General features: G+C 35.9%; 2 protein-coding genes across 6 annotated transcripts in view; one reads left to right on the forward strand and one right to left on the reverse strand.

Annotated features, from left to right (window-relative positions):
• Positions 1 to 21778, reverse strand: part of Mettl15 (methyltransferase 15, mitochondrial 12S rRNA N4-cytidine) — a 116156-nt gene that overhangs the window by 92434 nt on the left and 1944 nt on the right. For 3 of the 4 annotated variants that reach the window (XM_090347964.1, XM_090347963.1, XM_090347966.1), the window contains exons 2-3: positions 21083 to 21305; positions 17361 to 17644 (exon numbers count right to left, since the gene is read on the reverse strand). In XM_090347964.1, the coding sequence (XP_090204090.1) occupies positions 17361 to 17627 (267 nt within the window). In that variant the 5' untranslated portion in view covers positions 17628 to 17644; positions 21083 to 21305. Of the gene's footprint in view, positions 1 to 17360; positions 17645 to 21082; positions 21308 to 21778 lie in introns of those variants that run through there. The other variant, XM_090347965.1, reaches the window with a different exon arrangement.
• Positions 21238 to 21778, forward strand: part of Kif18a (kinesin family member 18A) — a 60425-nt gene continuing 59884 nt past the window's right edge. Inside the window, exon 1 of one of the 2 annotated variants that reach the window (XM_090347961.1) lies at positions 21238 to 21340. The gene's annotated coding sequence lies outside the window, so the exon portion shown is untranslated. The remainder of the gene's footprint in view (positions 21341 to 21778) is intronic. The other variant, XM_090347962.1, reaches the window with a different exon arrangement.

Raw genomic sequence — 21778 nt, forward strand, 5'->3', positions numbered from 1 at the left:
AACTGGAATTTATGGTATTCCGTGGTTGACCTTCATTTTGACTTAAAAATCTCTTCATTATTCCACCACAGTCTTTGTTTGCATAAATTCTCATGGTTCAAAACAAGCTTTTTTTTTTTCTTTGAACTTTAGGCATGGGCACTGTCCCTGAGCTGAATTTTCAGCTCAAGGCTACTGCCCTACCCCTTGAGCCACAGCCCCATTTCTGATTTTCTAGTGGTTAATTGGAGATAAGAGTCTCTAGATCTTTAGTGCTCAAGCTGGCTTTTGAACCTGATCCTCAGATCTCAGCCACCTAAGTAGCTAGGATTATAGGTATAAGTCACAATGCCTGGCTAAAAGAAGCTTTTTAATTAATGTATCTTGAAAAAAAAATCCTATTGGTCTTCATAAGGAAATCACAGTAAGCCAGGTGTGGCAGCTCCTGCCTGTAATCCTAGCTACTCTGGAGGCTGAGATCTGAAGATCAAGGTTCAAAGCCAGCCCAGGCACAAAAGGACTTGACCCTTATCTCCAAAGGAAGTGGGACTTGGCTCAAGGGTAGGGCAGTAGCCTTGAGCTGAAGAGCTCAGGAACAGTGCCCAGGTCAAGTTCAAGCACCATGACCCCCCAAAAAGAAATCACATTAAACTATTACCTTTCCCCATCTCTACAGTAAATGTAATGTTCAGTTTAAAAATTAAGTTTGTTTTAAAGTCCCTCACTACAACCCATGGAGTAATAGCAGAGCACAATTTAGTAAAAACAAATTCTAGGAATTGGAAACTGACATGGGCCTACTGCACTGTAGTTGTCCTTCACAAATTTAATTTTCCCCCAACTTCATATTGCTACTAGGTGACACAAAGCTCAATGTCATAATCTAAAATAAGAACCAGGAGTATTGCTATTTCACATTGTTTGCTAAGAAGCCATGTCTATTTTGAGAGAAACTATGAAGGAAATGTTGATACACGCACATGAAATGCAAGGAAACTAAGGAGAATAGCTGTCTGAATTAATTAGCTAAGCACTTAGTAAGTCCTATTGCAAAAAGGTAAGATAGTACATAATTAGAGGATGAGGTGTTGAATACATCTCCTATTCTCACAGAGGTTACAGTTCAATGGGGATCACCAACAACTGAATAAGTAATTAAAGCAACAGTAAAGACTATCATTGGGACCCAATTCCTGCTGAAGAAGAACCTAACTTGAAACTAAAATGTCAGAAAAGGTTCTGCAAATAAATCTGCTGAGGCCTGAAGCAGGACTTAACCAAGTGCTCGTCAGAAGTCAACTGATCGTACAAAGTCTCCTCTATGCTCCTTTTCCTTGACATGTCAGTAAATGACAAAGCTCTGAAGCTCTTCAACTATCAAGACATCATTTCATTTACTAAACGCAAAATCCACCCATGCTCTTGGCTTCATTATTTTTTACTTAAATGCTGATAATTCGTTAAACGGCAAATAACATTAATGTCATGGTTTCCACAAATAAATGATACCTAATCATATTATTCCTAATATATCAAGAGAATAACTGGTTATGTGCTCTAAGTTTCTTTCCCAACCCTTCACTTCAAAGTCCTATATTGTCAAAACAGGAACACTTAAATCAATTAAAGAGAAAAAAAACAACAACAGAAAAAGAAATGACAAAAACAAAAAAAGACATTAGATGGAAAGCTATCCTTGATAAGAATACTGGGTAAATTCTTCAGAAATGTTGAGAAATACAAATAAGTTTTTAGATAGATAATTTTTTTAAAGGATAGAAAAACAAAAGTCATTGTAAAAGCAAAATTACAAAATAATATTAAAAATCATGAGTTTTGTTAGCATTTTTGAGAAATTCATAAATGATATTTATTATTTTGAAATAAATTTTGCTTCAATGGAATCTATTCTTTTGGTCAAAGTCTGGTGGACTATTCCATATGGAATATGACTTAATATGAGTTAAATTTTGTCTCATATTCAGATATCTTGGAACTCCATTTTGACTATCTGCCAAACATATAAAAAATATCCAAAACAAAATATGAAATCTTCTGGAAAATAAAGAATGTCCTCATTATCCATTGACAAGGCTAAAAACACCTACTATCTGAACAGTTTTCACCTCTCTTAAGTATCTCCTAGATACATTCTATTTATTTTACATCCAAAATCCTTCAAATCTACCCACTTTTCTACATTTAAACTTCTACATTCATACAGCTCTAGCTCAAATCATCTTTTCAAGAAATATTTTGCTTTCTAACTTGAACCTTTCACTTGCTCACTCTTGTACAACCCACTTCCAGCCTACCACTGCTAATCAATTCTCCATAATGGGACTTGAATATTCTGTATAAAATAACCACACAATCAAGTTACTGAACATCTCTTGTTCAAACTTTTCAGTGAATTCTCACTGCTTTTCAAATACAGACCATATCTTTAATAAGACTTGGGCTTAGTAATGAGAAAGGATCATGCATATATGAAAGCAGACTAATGAAGCATTTTACAAATTATTTTAAAAGACAAGGGGAAGACATGAAATTAATACTGGAGGTGATTATGAGCAAAATACATTATATCCATATATGGAAATATCACAATGAAACTCCTTTGTAAAATTACTATCTCTATGCTTTCATTGAGGTCTACAATTAAGCCATACATTCCCTGCCTTCTTCTCACAACAGGACCATTTCACATGCTGCTCTTTCCATTAGGAACACATTTTCCTGTTCTGAGCTCATAAGCTTTCCCCAACCACCCATACTAAATCAGAAGTCTGCTAGCCATTTTTTTAATAGTGTGTATCTTTCTCTTATGGACGTGGTTACTGTTGAAATTTTGCTTTTAAGTGTATGTCTGTTACTTTTCTGCATTACATAATAAATTACTCTAAAATTCGGGGTGCTGAAACAAGGAATACTATCTCAAAGTTTCTAGGGGTCAGGAATTCAATGGCAGAACTTAACGAAGTAAGTCTGGCTAGGAGTGTCTCACATGGTTGCAATCAGTCTTGGCCAAGGCTTCCTTCAGGTAAAAGCCTATCTGAGGATGAAAGACCCATCTTCAAGGTGGGTCACCGATCTACTGCTATTAGAAGACCTTAGTTTCAGCCTATGAGATCCTAGTTAGGGCTTCTTAACTATCATATGCTATTACGCTGCTATGCTATCGAAGCTGGCTTCTGCAGAGTAAGCCATCTCCCATCTCAGAGAAAACATGGAAGAAGCTCTAAGAAGCCAACTCCTATATTTTATGATTTTATCTGAGTAGTTACACATTATGACTTCTGTAGTATTTTACCTGTTATAGGGTTCATTTTACATCAATATGGAAAAGATGAATACAAGGAGGAAAGAAATAATTGAAGCCATATTATATGATGTGATTTTTTAAAATCTTCCCCAACAAATTAATCCCATACACTTCCCCAACGGACTAATCTGAAACACTATTAAAGTGACTATTAAAGTAAGCCTGAAATTGTCTTCAAATCTTGTACCTGAGTCACGACTCTTACACTCAAGATCATGTTTGAAGTTCTTGTCATTTTAATTAAAAAAAAAAAAAACGACTCAAAAACTGCTTTAAATCTTCTAACCATGATTTCTAGGTTAACTGTACTGAGGGAAATTTTGAAGTCAAATTTTCTAAATACTCTAAAATATAAGTGTCACAAAATTTCTGTATTTAAGTTGTAATTTTTGTCTTTCCCTTAGATTACTCTAAACCTACTTTTTGTTATGTTACTTGTAAAGATAAGTTTCAACTGAACACACCAGTATAATGCACCTTGATCAGTGTCTCCTCTTTCATCAATTCATCTAGTTCCATTTTCATATATGTATATTGAATACTGTGACTGCATTTGTCCACATTTACTTTCTCTCCATTCCTCTCCCCATACAGACACAATGTTACTTTTAAGCAATATCCTTAGTTAGGATTGTGTTCTAATTACCTATTCTTTTTTTTTTTTTTTTTTGGCCAGTCCTGGGCTTTAGCTCAGGGTCTGAGCATTATCCTCAGGTTTTCTCAAGGCTAGAACCCTACCACTTGAGCCACAGCACCACTTCTGGCTTTTTCTATGCATGTGGTACCCAGGAATCGAACTCAGGTCTTTGTGCTTGCTAGGCAAGCATTCTACCACTAGGCCAAACTCCTGGCATGCTGACCAGTTCTTTGCAATATCATCTATTAAAACTTTTTGTTTTGTCAAAGTTCAAAGCATAATTAAATTCCTTATTCAACAAAATTCTAGTACATCTGTAAACTTACCCATCTTTAAGAAAAATGGTACATGACTATAATTACAAGTACACAGAAAGCAGAAAGGAGAATCACAGCTCCCGTCCAGCCCAGGCATGAGTTTAAGTTACAAAAAAAAAAAAACAACAACAACAACAACAAAAAAAACCTGATTGGCATGGTGATTCAAGCCTGTAATCCCACTATTTAGAAGGAAAAGAAAATGAGGGTCTAACCCAGCAGACGCTCAAGATCTTATCTAAAAAGTACAAACTGAAAGCACATAACTGTGTTGTGTATCTCAAGTAGTAGCGCACTTCTTGCCTACCAAGAAAAATCACTTGACTTTAATTCCTAGTACCAAAAAAATAATGAATAAACAAATTAGTGTTGAAAATTAAAAATATAGCTACTTTCCAATCATATCAAACTCTCATGAGTGTTAATTGAGTACTCTAAGTTCAAATAAAACATAGATTATGATATAATGTAATGAAGAAATAAAGATTTGGAATTTGATTTTCATATATCTTTCTAGAAGCTTAAAATGATATGAGAGAAGTAACAAAAGTGTATAATGCATCAAAATAACTTTGTAACATATATGATACATCAAAATGAATCTTGAAGAAAATATCATTGAAGAAGTCATTTGGAGGGTGAATATAAGTTCAATTATAGTTTATGAAATCTCAAGGGAGAATGTCCCACAGGATGAATTTAAAAACAGCTGAAAGTATAAGAATGAAGTTCAGCGCTACAGCACTTGCCTAGCATGACTAAGACCATGGGACTGAAAAGTTTAAAAAAGGAAAAAAAGCACCTGAAACTAACTGATATAATTATATTAACTAATACAATTAATTTTCAAGAGTTTTAGAAAGTAAATGATCAAATTATTTCCTAATCATTTCAAACACAGACTAAATGACATTAACACTAAATGACATTAACATTAACATAAAGACTAAATTATGTTTAGTGAAACATAATTTTTCTCACGTAAAAATTATGCACATTTAATATGGAAGGAAAGTGATTTAGTCATGAGATACCACCCATGCTTATAATTGTGATATAATTACAAATTCCATTTAAACCAGTTCTGTGGCCATTATAGCTCTCTGTTTCAAGACAATGTTGCTGTGACCTTTACAGGGCAAAAATCAAGTTTGCTTTTTTTTTTTTTTTTTTTTTTGCAGCTCTGGCTGCTCTGCAGTGAGAACAAAGAAGCATAATAATTGATATAGCTCAGGGATTTCTATAGTAGCAAAGAAACATATTTCACAAACTTCAAGAATTCTACTGTTTAGTGTGGATTATATTTCACAAATGAAGCAAAACACCTCCTTACATCTTATCTAATTTCCTGGGTAGATAATCACTTTATCATTTTAAATATTTTATTTAAAATCAAAATTACTGTTTCGTATTACAGAAGTCACACAATTTAAAATAAAGCAACTATCTAAATATAACAACTTGGCTCAATATTATACCATCAGTGGTGCTGAAAGAAGTATTTCCATATAAGATCATCAGAAATAAACCACCTTAAGAATTTCTTCTAAAACATTAAAATTTGCAAAGATAATTCTACAAAATGTTCATGAGTTCATAAAGGTGAAATTGCCATGACCATCAGTATGGACTGTACTTGTATGTGATTACGAACAAACACAGAAATGCAGTAATTATACAGGTCCCCTTGGCCCACAATTATAGTCTTTGCTATTCAAGAGGATTGGCATATGAGGGTGTAGGTTTCAAGTTTGCCTAGAAAGAAAAACTGTAATTCAATTTTTTGAGCTGTTGATATATTTTAGATATGAGGCCTTTGTCTGTTGTATGGTTAGTGAAGATATTCTCCCACTCTGTAGGCTTTGTAGTTAATTTGCTAGCTATGTCCTTTGCCATACAGAAGTTCTGCAATTTAATGCAGTCCCACTTATCCACTTTCTCTAATTTGTTCTGTTTCTTGGTCCTTATTAAGAAAGTTTAGACCTGTGCCAAGAATACCTAGTGTATCTCCTACTCCTTCTTCTAAAGTTTTCAGTGTATCTGCTTTTACCTCCAGGTCTTTGATCCATTTGGAGTTAATTCTGGTACAGGATGACGAAGAAGGATCCAGCTTTAGTTTTCTGCAGATGCTTAACCAGTTCTGCCAGCACCACTTGTTGAAGAGGGTGTCTTTTTTCCACTCTATTTTTTTTTTTTTTGCTCCCTTACCAAAAATTAGTTGGTCATAGGTCTGTGGTTTAATATCTGGGTCCTCAGTTCTATTCCATTGGTCTTCAGGCGTGTTCTAGTGCCAGTACCAAGCTGTTTTGGTCACTATAGCTTTGTAATAGAGTCTAAAGTTTGGTATTGAAATTCCTCCTGTGTTGTTATTTCTGCTAAGAAGTGTTTTCGCTATAACAGGGTCTTTTATTATTCCATATGAAATTTTGGATTGTCTCTTCTATTTATTTAAAGAATGACATTGGGATATTGATGGATATTGCACTGACTTTGTAGTAGCCCTTGGCAAGATTGCCATTTTTACGATGTTAATTCTTCCAATCCAGGAGCATGGGAGGTTTTCCATTTCCTCGGTTCTGCTTTAATTTCCTTTTGCAGGGTTTTAAATTTTTATCAAAAAGGTCCTTTACATTCTTAGTTAAGTTAATTCCTAGGTATTTTATTTCCTTTGAGGCTATTGCAAAAGGAGTTGCCTTCTTGACTGTTGCCTCAACAGCTCAAAAAATTGAATCAATCCAAAACTAATCTCCAAAGAAACAACCATCCCATTAAAAGATGGGCCAAAGACTTAAAGACAGTATTTTCTGAAGAAAAAATAAGAATGGCCTATAGACACATGAAGAAATACTCAACATCTCTGGCCATAAAAGAAATGAGAATCAAAACAACTCTAAGATTCCACCTCACTCCAGTTAGAATGGCCAGGATCAAGAAATCTAATAATAACAGATGCTGGAGGGGATGTGGCCAGGAGGGATCACTACTACACTGTTGGTGGGAGTGCAAACTCATTCAACCACTATGGAAAGCAGTATGGCAGTTCCTCAAAAGACTAAACATAGAACTCCCCTATGACCCAGCAATTCCACTACTTGGCATTTACCCAATCATCCAGAAACAAAGACATACTAAATCCACTAGCACAAAGATGTTCATTGCAGCACTATTTACCATAGCAAAGATATGGAAACAACCAAGATAACCCTCAGTTAGATGAGTGGATCAACAAGATATGGTATTTATACACAATGGAATTCTATGCTGTTGTCAGAAAGAACAACATCGCCCCATTTGTTAGGAAATGGAAAGACTTAGAAAAAATCATATTAAGTGAAGTAAGTCAGATTCAAAGGAACATAGGCTCAATGGTTCCCCTCATTTGTCATAATCAGTAGAAACCTTGGGCCCTCGTAGCAGAAATTTACAATAGAAAAAAAACCTAGATACATAAGGCAATACAGAATGATGCTAAATGAAAGGACCTCCAGGATATAGAAACAAAAGCCATATAATGAATGACTGTTGTCCTTAATGTACTATGTTATCACTCATCTCTTTTGCTGTCCCTTGGCTATCTCATATTGTTACAGTATTTCACCTGCTTATCTGATATATTGTATATATGCGTATTTGAAGTCGGATAGGGAAGGAAGGAAAACAAGATGAGGGGCAGGGGTGGGGGGAGAGAAATGGGGACCAAGACATGAGAAAGGGTATCAATGTATGTGAAGTAATGCACCTTCTGTCTGGTGAATATAATGTAACCCTTCTATTAATTACAAGAAAAAATTACAAGAAAAAAATGTGAGAGATTTTATCTTTAACTAAGCAGCACAACATCAGAGTCAAGCATGGCTCAAATGGTAGTGCACAAGTCATGAGGATCTGAGTTGAAACTAAAATAGAGGAACAAAAAGAAGGAAGCAAAAAGAAAAGGAAAAGGAGGAAGGGAGGGAGGGAGGGAGGCAGGCGGGCAATTACATTTTTATGTAACTTATTTATCTACGAAAATCAAAACAGAAAAATTGACACATTCATGAGAAAATTAAAGCATTTGTACCTGTGTATGAAAATAGATAAATAAAACTCTGCTTAAATTATACAATTTAGCAAATCCAATTAAGAATTCTCACTTGGGCTACCAAGTACTACAGTCAAGAACTACCAGGTGTAACAAAAATAGGCATACCGTAGGGGAAGAGATAATATAAACTGAATGCAGGTATAAAAAGAAATTTTACTGTCTCACACCCAAAGAATTTTAATGCCAGGATCTACTTGATTTGCTGGCCAAGAGACGATCTTCCGCTTCCCATCCCAATCATGCATGGTCACGTTGCAAAGCAGAATCTTTCTTCACAGGTCTAATCCACATGATGTTCCATGACTTTTTGCCCTAGCTCTAGAATGTTCAATGGGAACATTTTCAAATTGTATTTGCACTTTAACAGAAGAAATACTTAAGTAAAAGAATCTACTGGCACTTCACAGATGAGATAGAGGAACAACAGATATCCTACTAAGCTCAAATGCATAGCAGAGCGCTATTTAAAAGAAGGTGTGGGGCAGGAGGCTGAGAATGTGGCTTGGCGGTAGAGTGTTTGCCTAGCATGCATGAAGCCCTGGGTTCAATTCCTCAGGACCAAATAAACACGAAATTGGAAGTGGTGCTGTGAATCAAGTTGTAGAGTACTAGTACTTATGAAGGGGGGAATGAGAATAAACAAGTCTAAAGTCAAATTTCATTTATAACATGTAATACTTTTTATAAATTGACCTGTAATAGTTAAACATATTTATGGGTTATGGTGATAATTCAATACATGTATATAATATATAATGATCAGGTCAGGGTAATTAACATTCTACCACAACATTTCTTCCTTGAGTCAGAAATCTATGAGCTCCTTTTATCTGTTTATAAAATGTATAATAATTTGTTGTAAATTATTGTTCTACTACTGTGATTAGAACTTATTTTTTCTATCTAACTGCTATTTTCTATACACCATTTCCTCTCTCTTCCTAACCTTTAGTGACCATAATCGTATTCTCTATGGCATAAAATCTTCTAGTCTACATAGGAATTAATACATGTAGTATTTGTATTTGCAGAAAGTTCTTTTTTTTTTTTTGTCAGTCCTGGGCTTGAACTCAGGGCATGAGCACTGTCCTTGGGCTTTCCTCAAGGCTAATGCTCTACCACTTGAGCCACAGCACCACTTCTGACTTTTTCTATGTATGTGGTACCGAGGAATTGAACCTGGGTCTTCGTGCATGCTAGGCAAGCACTCTACCACTAGGCCAAACTCCCGCCGCCAGAAAGTTCTTTTTTATGATATTTAAAATGCATTGAATTGTCTATAAATACAGCTACTTTATAAATTAATAAAATGTTTACCAAGAGTATACTCCACTTCAGAAATTGAAGTAAAATTAAGCAATGTTACTTGTCATATTTAAGTGGTCAATAAACATACTTTCCACACTTACAAATGCGGAAGTTCATTCTGTTCACAAATAGCAACCTGACACAATGTCCAAACCAAACAATATGTTCAACTCAAATCTAATAAACTTTACCACTCACAGTAAGCTGCTAGACCATTTAATTAGCTTAAGCTCTTTGAATTCTGAAATTTTTTACTCAAACATTGTACTCTTAACAACAAATCCTCCAGTCCTGCTTGTGAGCACAGCTTATGTTCCCATTTTCCCTCTTAGTAACTGTTGCCAGCTATACTGGTTGCTTTTTTCCTTCATTCTTGGTTTCATAATAAAAATAACAAAGCAAAATATAGAGTATGTGTCAATACTACTCTGACCACTTTATAGGCTTTATAGGTAAACATTAACCCCCAGAATAATAAGAATGACTATTCCTACTTTGAAAGTTGAACACTGAAAGATAATGCACCTGCTCTGCTCAGCAGTGGAGTTCCAGAGTCAGTCAATGAATCTCCTCTTTCATTCTCCATCTAAATCTTGTACAATGCTTATTCCTGCATTCATGATTTTGTCTCTGTGTTTGCCTAAGTAATCATTTCCTCTCTAATTCTCTGACATCTCCCCAGTAGCAAGTAGACACTAAACCTCCTTATTTCTGCTTGGATTCTCAGTGAATAAGAGCCCTTTATGGAGTCTTTTAATCCCTAGCCAAGCTGCATCCCAAGAGTGTCACAAGAACCATTTCCTCTGTATTAATGTTTTATTCCTTTGGACTTTTAATTTTCAGTCTCACCATCAAAACCATAATCTCAAATTAATATTCAAATTGTATCTTGTTCATGAAAAACCATTTGGTATAAATACTACTCAAGGAAAACATTCATCCTATTCAAAATCATTATCCTAAACGTACAACTATCTCCTCAAACATCTGCTTCAATAATTTTTCAAAAACCTTTGGGCTTTATACACATTACCTTTGACTTCATCATGAAAATGGAGGCCCAACCACTGGATTCTTTTTAATTCTTCTGATCTATCATCTACAAAATTATTCTTAATTACATCCATCCTCACCTAAAGATCCAGAGAAGGAAACAACTTTGAAAACTAAAAATCAATTTTCTATTCCTGTGGCTTTGCATCACGAATGTTTGACTTTTCTCATTCAAGCATACCCTCTCTTGTAGTTTTAGGCTTTCACTCTGCCTTGATGTACCTTTTTAAAGGTAAATCTCTCCTTATGTATATACAGACATCTACACAGATGTACATACATAACCATTCTTTGACAAGCTGCCATCCATGTCCCTCCTTTTCTTATCCAAATTTTGTTCACATAAATTTATGGTTGTTTTCTGATTTTTGTTTGCTGATTTTTTTTTAACTCTGTCGTTCAAAACACTAATTAGTACTGTTTTGGTTGAGATAATTTCTTCAATGCAAACATTTCTATAACAAACAATTCCACCATCTGCCACTTGAATAGCCTATAAAACATGAAAATTTATTGAGGTTACTCCTTATCTAAAAATTCTCCAGATTCCCCAGTGCTGTAAAAAAAGAAAATGAGCCAGGCACAGTGGCTCACGCCTATAATCAAAACTACTCAGGAGGCTCAGATCTGAATATTGTGGCCCAAAGGCAGCCTGGCAGTAATAAAATCCATGAGACTCTTATCTTCAATTAATCATAAGAAAACCACAAGTGGCACTGGGTCAAGGAGTATGGCTGTAGCCTTGGGCTGAAGAGTTCGGGGACAGCACTGAGGCCCAGGGATGGCTCCCAGGCCCAGAGTTCAAGCCTCAAGATGGGGAAAAAAAAAAACTACTGGGCTAACCAGTATGGTGAATCTAGACTCTCCCAAAGAGGCTAAGACAGTTAAAGAGGGAAAAAAAAACTGCATCTACTTCAAATGACACAACACAACAATGGTATATCCCCAAGTGTTCAAGAAGCTAATGACCTACTTTAGGCCTTGGCTATCTTTGGTGATTAAGCAACTGATTTAGGCCCTGAAAATCTTTTTGGCTGACCAATAGAATTTAAGAACAAATACCTAAGGCAGAGTAAAAAAAGTATATAATTTAACAAGATCGTTAGCTAAAACATTTAAATATAACTAATGTTACTAATTACTATACAGTTTCCAGAAAACACAAAATCTAGAGATACTTTCTCTCTTATAGTTGACACAATGTTTTGTTGAAAAAAAACTGAAATTACTATGAATAAAAGCACAAGCAATAATATATAAAACTTCTTTGCATTAATAAAAATTTCATACAACAGTAAAATCTTATACAAAACTATATTATAATCATTGAAAGTACTCTTCTGGAACTAAATTGACATCTAGTGAAATATCCTTTGCACCTATGTATTTAGTATCATATTTTTTGCTTTCTAGGAAGAAAAAAGAAATGCGTGCTGAAAGAAGTAGACATTGCCTTAAAACAGATACAGTCCTTGGATATAGCCCAAAGAACAAGTAGCAAATCAAATAAATAAATGCAAATGCCATATTGGAGACAGTAAAAAAATAAGACAAAGATAACTTGCCCACTTTAGTAGGCAATGAGATAATGATTAAATACTAAATGAGCCATACAAGCAGTTCAGAAGAAGAGAAGTAGCTATGAAAATCAGCATACTTTCTAAAACAAACCTGACTAATTAAAAACTAGTAAGTGGCATTTTTTTCACCTAAGCAAATACTAACACCCAATCAAATAAGAAAAAAGAGATGCACAAAACATTAAAAGGTGAGTTACTTTGTTCATTATTAAAAAAAGGAAAGTCTTAGGTATGCTACTTACAAATCAGTAATTTTTTTATGAGAAAAGATGGAATAAAGGAAAATAAAATGTTATGAAACTTCAAAAGGTTAAGGCACACTTCCTACCACTCTTCACACAAACAATATGAGATTTAGAAGAACAAAGGGAAAAGGCAGAACTACTGGACCTAGTCTCTTGCGGTAGCTATGAGTAGACAATTGATCAGGGTCTAACCCTGACCTAAATACACAGCAACCAGTATCAAGGATGACGCACATGAATTTGCTTTGTGAAGATAAAAGCCTCACTTGTTTTTTTCTAGACATCGTGTATAAAACGGGCTCCTATTTTCTTAGACATATCTCTATTTACTGAAATGGTTCTAAAAGAAATTGAAAAATTACTTCATATGTCTGATGTCTGACTCTTGTTTTTGGGGGGGGGGTTGTTGTTTTTTTGTTTGTTTGCTTGTCCTGGGGCTTGAACTCTTGGCCAGGGTGCTGTCCCTGAGCTCTTCAGCTCAAGGCTAGCACCCTATCCCTAGAGCCACAACACCACTTCCCATTTTCCGGTGATTAAATAGAAATTACAGCCTCAGAGACTTTTGGGCCCTGCTGTCTTTGAACCATGATCCTCAGATCTCAGCCTCATGAGCAGCGAGGCTTACAGGTATGAGCCACTGTGCATGACCAGTGTCTGACTCTTAAACATGTAAGATTATCATTTTTCTTAACTATGGAAAGACTTATTCTTTAGCTTCTTTTTTTTGTGTGTGTGTAGGTCATGGGTCTTGAGCTCTGGGCCTGGGTGCTGTCCCTGAGCTCTTGAGCTTAAGGCTTCTGCTCTATCCTTGAACAAGGCCCCATTTCCCATTTTCTGGAGGTTAACTGGAGATAAGAGTCTCAAGTATTTTTGTTCCTGGGCTGGCTTGGAACCATGATACTCAGCCTTCTGAGTAGCTAGGATTGTAGGTGTGAACCACAGTACCTTGCTTTAGCTATGCTTTGCAATGATTTTAATAGATTTATTTTTAGGGCAATTTTGTGTTTAGATAAAACGTAAATGGAATATATATATATATATATATATATATATATATATATCTTCCACAAACTCTCTGCCCTTATAAATGCATAGTTTCTCCAATACCAAAATCCTCTATAATATGGTACCATTGTTAGAACTGATGAACTTTTATTGACACATTATCACCACCCTCAAAATAATGATTTACATTAAAGTTGGTGATCTGACCTTCCATATGGTGGGATACATTTGTAATGCTATGTACCAAACATTAGGTCAGCAGTATTACTGACCTAAATATTCCTTATGCTTTGCTGATTCATTCCTCCTCCCCTAAACTGTGGCAACCACTGTCTTTAACTCTGTATAGTTTTGATTTTTGTAACATACCATATAATTGGAACCTTGGAATACATATATATCCTCATATTGTTTTCCAGCACTTAATAATATTTACATGCCATCCTTGCCTGGTTCTTTTCATAACTTCATTTCTTTTTTTAATTTTATTTTATTATTGAAGTAATATATAGGGAGGTTAGAGTTATATTCATTTGGTAATGGGTACATTACTTCTCGAACATTGATACCCCTTCTCATGTTTTTGCTCCCCTTTCCCTTCCCTATACCCTCCCAATCATCTTTTTCCCCCCTTCCCTTCCCTACTTCAAATAAACAAGTAAATGGATATACAATACATCCAATAACAAAGTCAGATACAGTAACCACATGAGATTAACCATAAGGGGAAGTAAAAACAAAAGGAGTTGGAACAGAACTGAAGTGGTAGAGTCTTTGCACAGCATGACTATGAGTTCAGTTCCTAGTACTATGGCCAAAGGACAAAAATTAAAACAAACACCTGAAACCTAAGTACATTTTTCTATCTATATATCTTCTTTAATGATATATCTAGTGAAATCTGTGGTTTATTTATAGATTGGTCATAATTATGAGTTTTAACAGTGTTTTTTCATATTTTGTTTCAATAAGAGATCCTTTATTATATGGTTTTCTTGCAAATATTTTCGCCCAGTTTGTTCCATGTCTTTTCATTTTCTTGGCAATGTCATTCATGGTGTAGAATTCATAGAACATTTTTTTTATTTTAACTAAGAACATATATCGATGTTGTATGTAAGAAGGAAATGACCAGCCAAATGCTGGTAGCTCGTGTCTTTAATCCTTGTTACTGCAGAGGCTGGAGTTTGAGAATCATGGTCTGGAGCCAACACAGCCACAGAAATGTATGAGATTCTTACCTCCAAATAGCCAGCCAAAAGCTAGAAGTGGAGGTGTGTGTTTCAAGTTGTAAGTCATCCAGGGCTAAAAGCTAAGTGCTACTTGAGATCCTGAGTGCAAGTCTCATTACTGGTTTAACAAAAAACTCAGTGTCAAATTCAGGATCACCTAAATTTTTTCCTATACTTAGGTTTCAAGTGTTTGTTTTAATTTTTGTCCTTTGGCCATAGTACTAGGAACTGAATTCACATTCATGCTATGCAAAGACTCTACCACTTCAGTTATGTCTCAAGTCCTTTTGTTCTTACTTCGCTTTTAAGATAAAAACACACTAACTTGAGTGCTGTATTACAGGCATTTGTTTCAGTGCCATATGACAATCAAGAAAATTTAACTGATATACTTTCCTTATGTAAAGTAAGCACTTTAAAATTTTAATATACTTACTTTAACTTTCATTTTATTGACAATTTATTCCCTTTAAAAACTTTGTTTTCCTGACAGGGAGTTTGACATAGTGGTAGAGTGCTTGCCTAGCATGTATGAAACACTGGGTTCAATTCCTTGGTACCATAAACACAGAAAAAGCTAGAAGTGGTACTGAGGCTCAAGTGTTAGAGTGCTAACCTTGAGAAGGCTAAAGGACAGTGCCCAAGCCCTGAGTTGAATTGAATGTTATAATTAGTTTATATAAGACCCTATACTATCCATAATTTCAAATATACAATAGAGGTCTTAGATGTGTGTGTACAGGGGTGGGGGGGATGATGTAATATCTTCTAAAGTAGTTTGTGTACACATGTTGAAAACCAAGTGTCACAATGTTGAGAGGTTGGTGGACTTTCAAGAGGTAGAGCTTAGTAGGAAGTAATAAGATCATTTGGAATAAGTGTGCTGCTCTCAGAAGAATCTCGTATAGTTCTTGTAAGACAGTTGCTAAAAAAAGAACAAGAGTGTCCTTTCTGTTCTTACTTTTTACATTATGATTTCTCTCTTTCACATGTGCGGCCTCCATGATGCCAAACACCATGATATATTCCCAAGACTAACTTCAGTATAGCTGGCTAGCACACCATTTGGCTTTCTGCCTTCCAAAATGAGCTACATAAACCTCTTTTCCTCACCACAAGTTATTCATACTCAGGTATTTTATTATAGTTACTGAAAACCTACACACACACACACACACACACACACGCACGCACGCACGCACATGGGGGGGAAGAGTTAGTTTTATGTCTCTTGAGATTCATGACTAATACAGTAAGTTACTGGAAAACTAGGAAAGAGAAAATAAGAAACGGAAATTTAGATTCATGCCTTGGTATCCAGTTATTCCTGAAAAGATTATAAAATTTTCAAGAAACTATACTAGGATTCAGTTTTCATAACCTAACTTCTTAGCTAGTTTAAATTTTTCTTCAAACTACAATGATTTAACAAAATGAATCAATTATAGCAAATAATTTGCCAGAATCACCCAAATAAATTAACCATGAAACAACACATACACAACTATATACCCAAGAAAATTTTAAAAACATGTACATTTAAAACTTGCACATTCACAAGCCAGGATTTTGGCCTAGTGGTAGAGCGCTTGCCTAGCGTTCAAGAAGATGCAGGTTCAATTCCTTGGTACCACATACACAGAAAAGCAGGAAGTGGTGCTGTGGCTCAAGTGGTAGAGCACTAGCATTAAGGAAAAGCCCAAACACAGTGCTCAGGCCCTAAGTTCAAGCCCCAGGTCTGGAAAAGAAAAAAAAAAAAAAACCTTGCACATTCACAACAGTCAGAACATGTTTAAACACATAAATGTTCATTAAATGAAAGTAGATATATACAATGTAGTATAACCATACAAAAAGACTTCAGCCATAAATAACAGCAAAGTAAAAATGGAGGCGAAGCAGAACCCAGTGGCAGAATAGTTGCCTAAGATGCCTAAGGACTTGAGTTTGACCCTAGACACTACAAAAATACGTGGGACAGTAGGGGTGAGCAAAGTACATTTATGCTACAACATACATAGCCTTGAAAACATGTTAAAGAAATAAGAGGCAATGGCCCACAAATTATATGAAAGCATTTATATAAAATGTCCTGAAATAGGAACTCCACGAAGAGTAAAGAAAAATAGCCTGTTGTTTATCAGGCACTGAGGAAAGGAAATTAAAGGGGACTGATTATCAATGCCAAAGGGAATGAGGTTTCTTACAAGGGAGAAGGAAATGTTCACGAATTAGACAGTAGTGATGACTATAAAATGTCAGTATGATACAAACCACTACTTTAAAATGGTGACTATCAGAAAGGCAAAACTTAGCTGGGGCTTGGTAGCTCATACCTGTAATCCTATTGAGGAGGCTGAGATCTGAGAATGTGGTTCAAAGCCGTGAGACTCTTAAGTCCTTGAGATTCTTATCTCCAATTAACCACTAGAAAACTGGAAGTGGTGTTGTGGCTTAAGGGGAGGACAGTAGTCTTGAGCTGAAGAGCTCAGGGACAACACCCAGGCCTAAGAGTTCAAGCCCCATGACTGACAAAAAAAGAAACAAAAAAATAGCAAAAGTTATTTCTAAGAAATAAAAAGCAAATCGACTCACCTGTCCTTTCTGTGGTGCCAAACAATGAATAACTTCATTCACCATTACGGGAATATGTAAGTTATCCATGACTTTAGAATCACAGTCTTGAGATCTGTCTAACTCCTGAGCTTTAGTTTCATCTGTTGATTCCTGAGCTTCATGTTCATATCTTTTTGCTGTAGTATGTATCTTCTTCTGCCAGACACCTAAATTACGTATGCCAGATTCCAAAGAATATGGAAAAAACTCTTTAACTATCCTACAAAAATATGAGTATCGAAGCATGGTGTAGGCCAATAAATCTAGAAAAGAAAATTAAAATATGAGTTTTGTTGGAGTTTTAAATAGATGTTATAACATTTGGGAGCAAATTAATATAAAACACTTAATATATCAAATAGTATCATCTGAACAAGATGACTTACTTCCTCAAGTTAAACAAAGTACCTATGAAAACGTATAATGATAACATAATTTTGAAGGTAGCCTCATAAATGCTAACACCATTAACATTTTAACCATCAGGGATATGAAAATTCATTATTCATTCATCATTTTCATTTATGCTTTTTAATTTTACTTCATTCTAAAGGGTACCTTCAATGACTTAAAATAATTTATTTGAAAAGCTATTTAGATGACTAAGGGGATTATAACTTCCCGAGCTTATGTTCAGACAGTCTTTTATTGTAAATTTTTCTGCTCAATTTTTTTTATAATGCTAATTTTTCATTTTCAATTTAACCTAAATTACCCATTATCTGAAGTGAACATGTACACAAAAAAATGATTTATGTAGGCCGGAAGTTTGGCCTACTGGTAGAGTGTTTGTCTATCATGCACAAAGACCTGGGTTCGATTCCAAGGTACCACATACATAGAAAAAGCTGGAAGTGGAGCTGTGGCTCAAGTGGTACAGCTCTAGCCTTGAGAAAGTCCAAGGACAGTGCTCAGGCCCTGAGCTGAAGGCCAGGATTGGCCTGGTGCCAGTGGCTGCCACATGTAATCCTAGGTATTCAAGAGGCTAATATTTGAGGATTGTTTCAAAGCCAGCCAAAGCACAAAAGTCTGTGAGACTCTTATCTCCAAATAACAACCAGAAAACCAGAAGTGGCACTCTGGTTCAAATGGTAGAGAACTACCCTTCAGCTGAAGAGCTAAGGAACAGTCCCAGGCCCAGAGTTGAAGCCCCATTATCAAAAAAAAAAGTACATTTCTTCAGTTTCTTATAATTCCTTATTTTCTTCTGCAGTTTATAATTCTTACAAACTTGTAAGGGAAAACAAACTTGTGCAAATATACTAACAAAAGACCCTTTGAAAACAGTGTCCACTATCTAATTGGCTTCAAAATGCGTTTTCCATACTGCCTCAGACAATATTCAGCTCATAAACCATCTTCATGAATTATGAGTTATTTAAGAATAAGACCCAAACCTTTGTATCCACAAAATCAAAATGTAAACTAGATGCTCAGTGTTTCCAGAAAGACAAAGAGTGGACAGATAAACTTCTGACACCAGAAAAAAAAATTTCATCAATACTCTTTTACAGAAATTTCACCTCTCTGGCTCCATCAGAAAACACTTACTCTCAAACCACTGAAGACCTAAGCACTACTTAAGCCTATCTTCCTTTGTTTACAATAGAAAGTACAGAATTGATAACATGTATAGATTAGAACTGACTGCAAGTATGCTATACAAATATGAACAAGATGTTTCCTTAAAGATGTCATCTTCGCTAAACATACAATCCACAGAATTTAACACAACAAAACTATAATTAGGAAAAGAAACAAGTGAATTAAATTATAGAATTGAAGACATGTTCCAATAGGTTGATAAAGTTCTTACTTAGAAGAAACAAGACCCGGGGGGAGGGGGAGAGGGAAATGGGAACCAGGACATGAGAAAAGGTATCAATATTTGTGAAGTAATGTACCTTCTATCTGATGAATATAATGTAACCCTTCTATTAATTACAATAAAAATATATGAAAAAAAGAAAAAGAAGATTCTGAGAATTCAATCACCAACACTGCCAAAATAACAAAGTTTTTTTTTAAGTAGATCAGAAAATCTTTAGTAAACTTCTGGATATTAAGTAAGTAGCAATGAATTAGCCAAATTGTTATTTATGCCTCAACTTTCCATAAAGATTTTCCACAAAGATTTCCACATATCCAACTATCCTTTAGGTTAATGCATCTAAATTTTTCAGTGGCCAATATTTAATACTTAAGAACTGTTTGCTACTATAAGCAGTTCTGAGTCACTCAATCTTTTTTTTTGTCAATCCTGGGACTTGAACTCTAGGTCTGGACGTTGTCCCTGAACATTTCAGCTCATGGCTCCTGCCTTACCCCTTGAGCCACAGTGCCACTTCTAGTTTTCTAGTGGTTAAGTGAAGATAAGAGTCTCAGACTTTTTAGTGCCCAGGCTAGCTCTGAACCATGATTCTCAGATCTCAGCCTCCTGAGTAGCTAGGATTACAGGCTTGAGCCACCTTACCATGCTTGAATCATTCAATCTTTAACATGTTGTTTTACCCTATTTTACACGTGAGGAAAACAAAGAAGTTAAATAACTTGACAAAAATCACACAACTGGACAGTGACAGAGCTATACCTTTAACAACAAATAGTCTTCAAATCCTGAAATCTTAGTCTTCCTTGAAACATAAATCACTGGAACTATTTAATATATTGATGTAACTTAATTGCTCTTTGTGCTGACTGTGTATATGCCGTATCTCATGAATTAAGGAAGTGGGAAAATAAATCATTGGGAGGGGATGGGGAAGGGAAAGTGGGAGAAAAACATGGGAAGGGGTATCCATGTTCAAGAAGGAATGTACACATTACCTGACGAATGTAACTGTAACCCCTCTATAAATTACCCTTACAATAAAATACAATTTTTTAAAAATTCTAAGAGGAAAGATTCATTTAGGGTGTTCCTTCTGGGTCTCCCCAGACAACCCAAAGCCCTCCTGGCAATCCTCTAAGGGCTAGACACTTTAAATTATTTAAGGTTAAGTTCCTTCTAGTTTTAGGACAAGACAAAAAAAAAAAATCTGGTCCCTAGAGCAGATGTAACTCAGTGAACTTCAGTCTTATCAACAAAAACTCACTTGGAAAGACCACAAGATTTGGGAAACAGGAAGGTCCTTAATGCTTGTTAAGACTGCTTCTTCCTCAAAAGTGCTCATCAGAATTCTTGCAGATAGTTTCCCCCCATGTAGAGAAATTCCATGACATTAAGTTACATTGCAAATGTAATAGTTGGGAGTTCAAAAAGGAAAAAAAAAAAGTGTCCTAAATGAAAGATGGGAGTCCACACACAAAGAAAGTGAAAGAAGTTCTAAAGAAAGAAGAATGCACTCTTTTGCCTAGGAGTTATGCTGGGACGAGTAATTTTAAAAAAGAGAAGGAGGAGGAGGAAGAGGAGGAGGAGGAAGAGGAGGAAAGAAGGGAGGGAGGCAGGGATGGAGGGAGGGAGGGAGGAAGGAAAGAAGGAAAGAAGGAAGGAAGGAAGGAAGGAAGGAAGGAAGGAAGGAAGGAAGGAAGGAAGGAAGGAAGGAAGGAAGGAAGGAAGGAAGGAGCAAGCTGGAAAAAACTTGGGAGTCCAGGTGGAGGGAGTGTGGAAGGGAGGAGCACCGATTTCCTCTGCTGGGGCTGGGGGTGGGGGGATCCGGCTACCCCCTGGAGCACCCGAAACTTGGCCACCTTCTCCTCACCTGAGGCACGAAGATTTTTCAGTCGGCCTCCAACTGGGGCCAGCGATGACCCCCCCTGGGTTTCGTGGAACCACTGGGCCCTACTTGGGCTAGGTCGCAGGCAGGCCGCCCTGGGGGAACCTGGGAAGGACGGACGGAGCGGCCCCTCTGTCCGGCCCTGCAACTGACGCCCGTCCTCCTTTCGTTCCGCTGCGCCAGAAGCTGGAGTTTCTCAGGGAGCCTCCTGGAGGGAAAGAAAGAGGACCTCACCAGTGTCAGGTGAAAATTTCACTTTTACTTTGTTGTTGTTGTTGTTGTTGTTTTCCCCGAAGCAACTTAAAAGTATAACTTTTCAAGCCAGAAGTGGAGCTGAGGACAGTGCCCTGGACCCTTGAGTTCAAACCCCAGGACTGGCAAAAGAAAATCTTGTTATATATTCACGGAATAATCATAAAGAAATGAAAGTGATATTCTTGGTTTGGAAGTGTAATAGGGGCAAATATATTCAAGTAGTCTAAGAAATAATTACAAATAACATTTGTTTTCTAGTCTAAGCCAAGTGAAGATTTTTCTGAATTTGTTTTTTAATAGTCAGTATAGGACCGGAATCAATAATTATATCTAATTCCTAATGTCTATTAAAAACCTTCCTATACCATAAAAAATATAAACTTTTCATGTCTCCCCTACTCTTCCCCATGAAAATAGGTTACATTG

The sequence above is a fragment of the Megascapheus bottae genome, chromosome 16 (assembly GCF_031878675.1).
Source record: "Megascapheus bottae isolate mThoBot1 chromosome 16, mThoBot2.hap1, whole genome shotgun sequence".
Classification (NCBI taxonomy): Eukaryota; Metazoa; Chordata; class Mammalia; order Rodentia; family Geomyidae; genus Megascapheus; species Megascapheus bottae.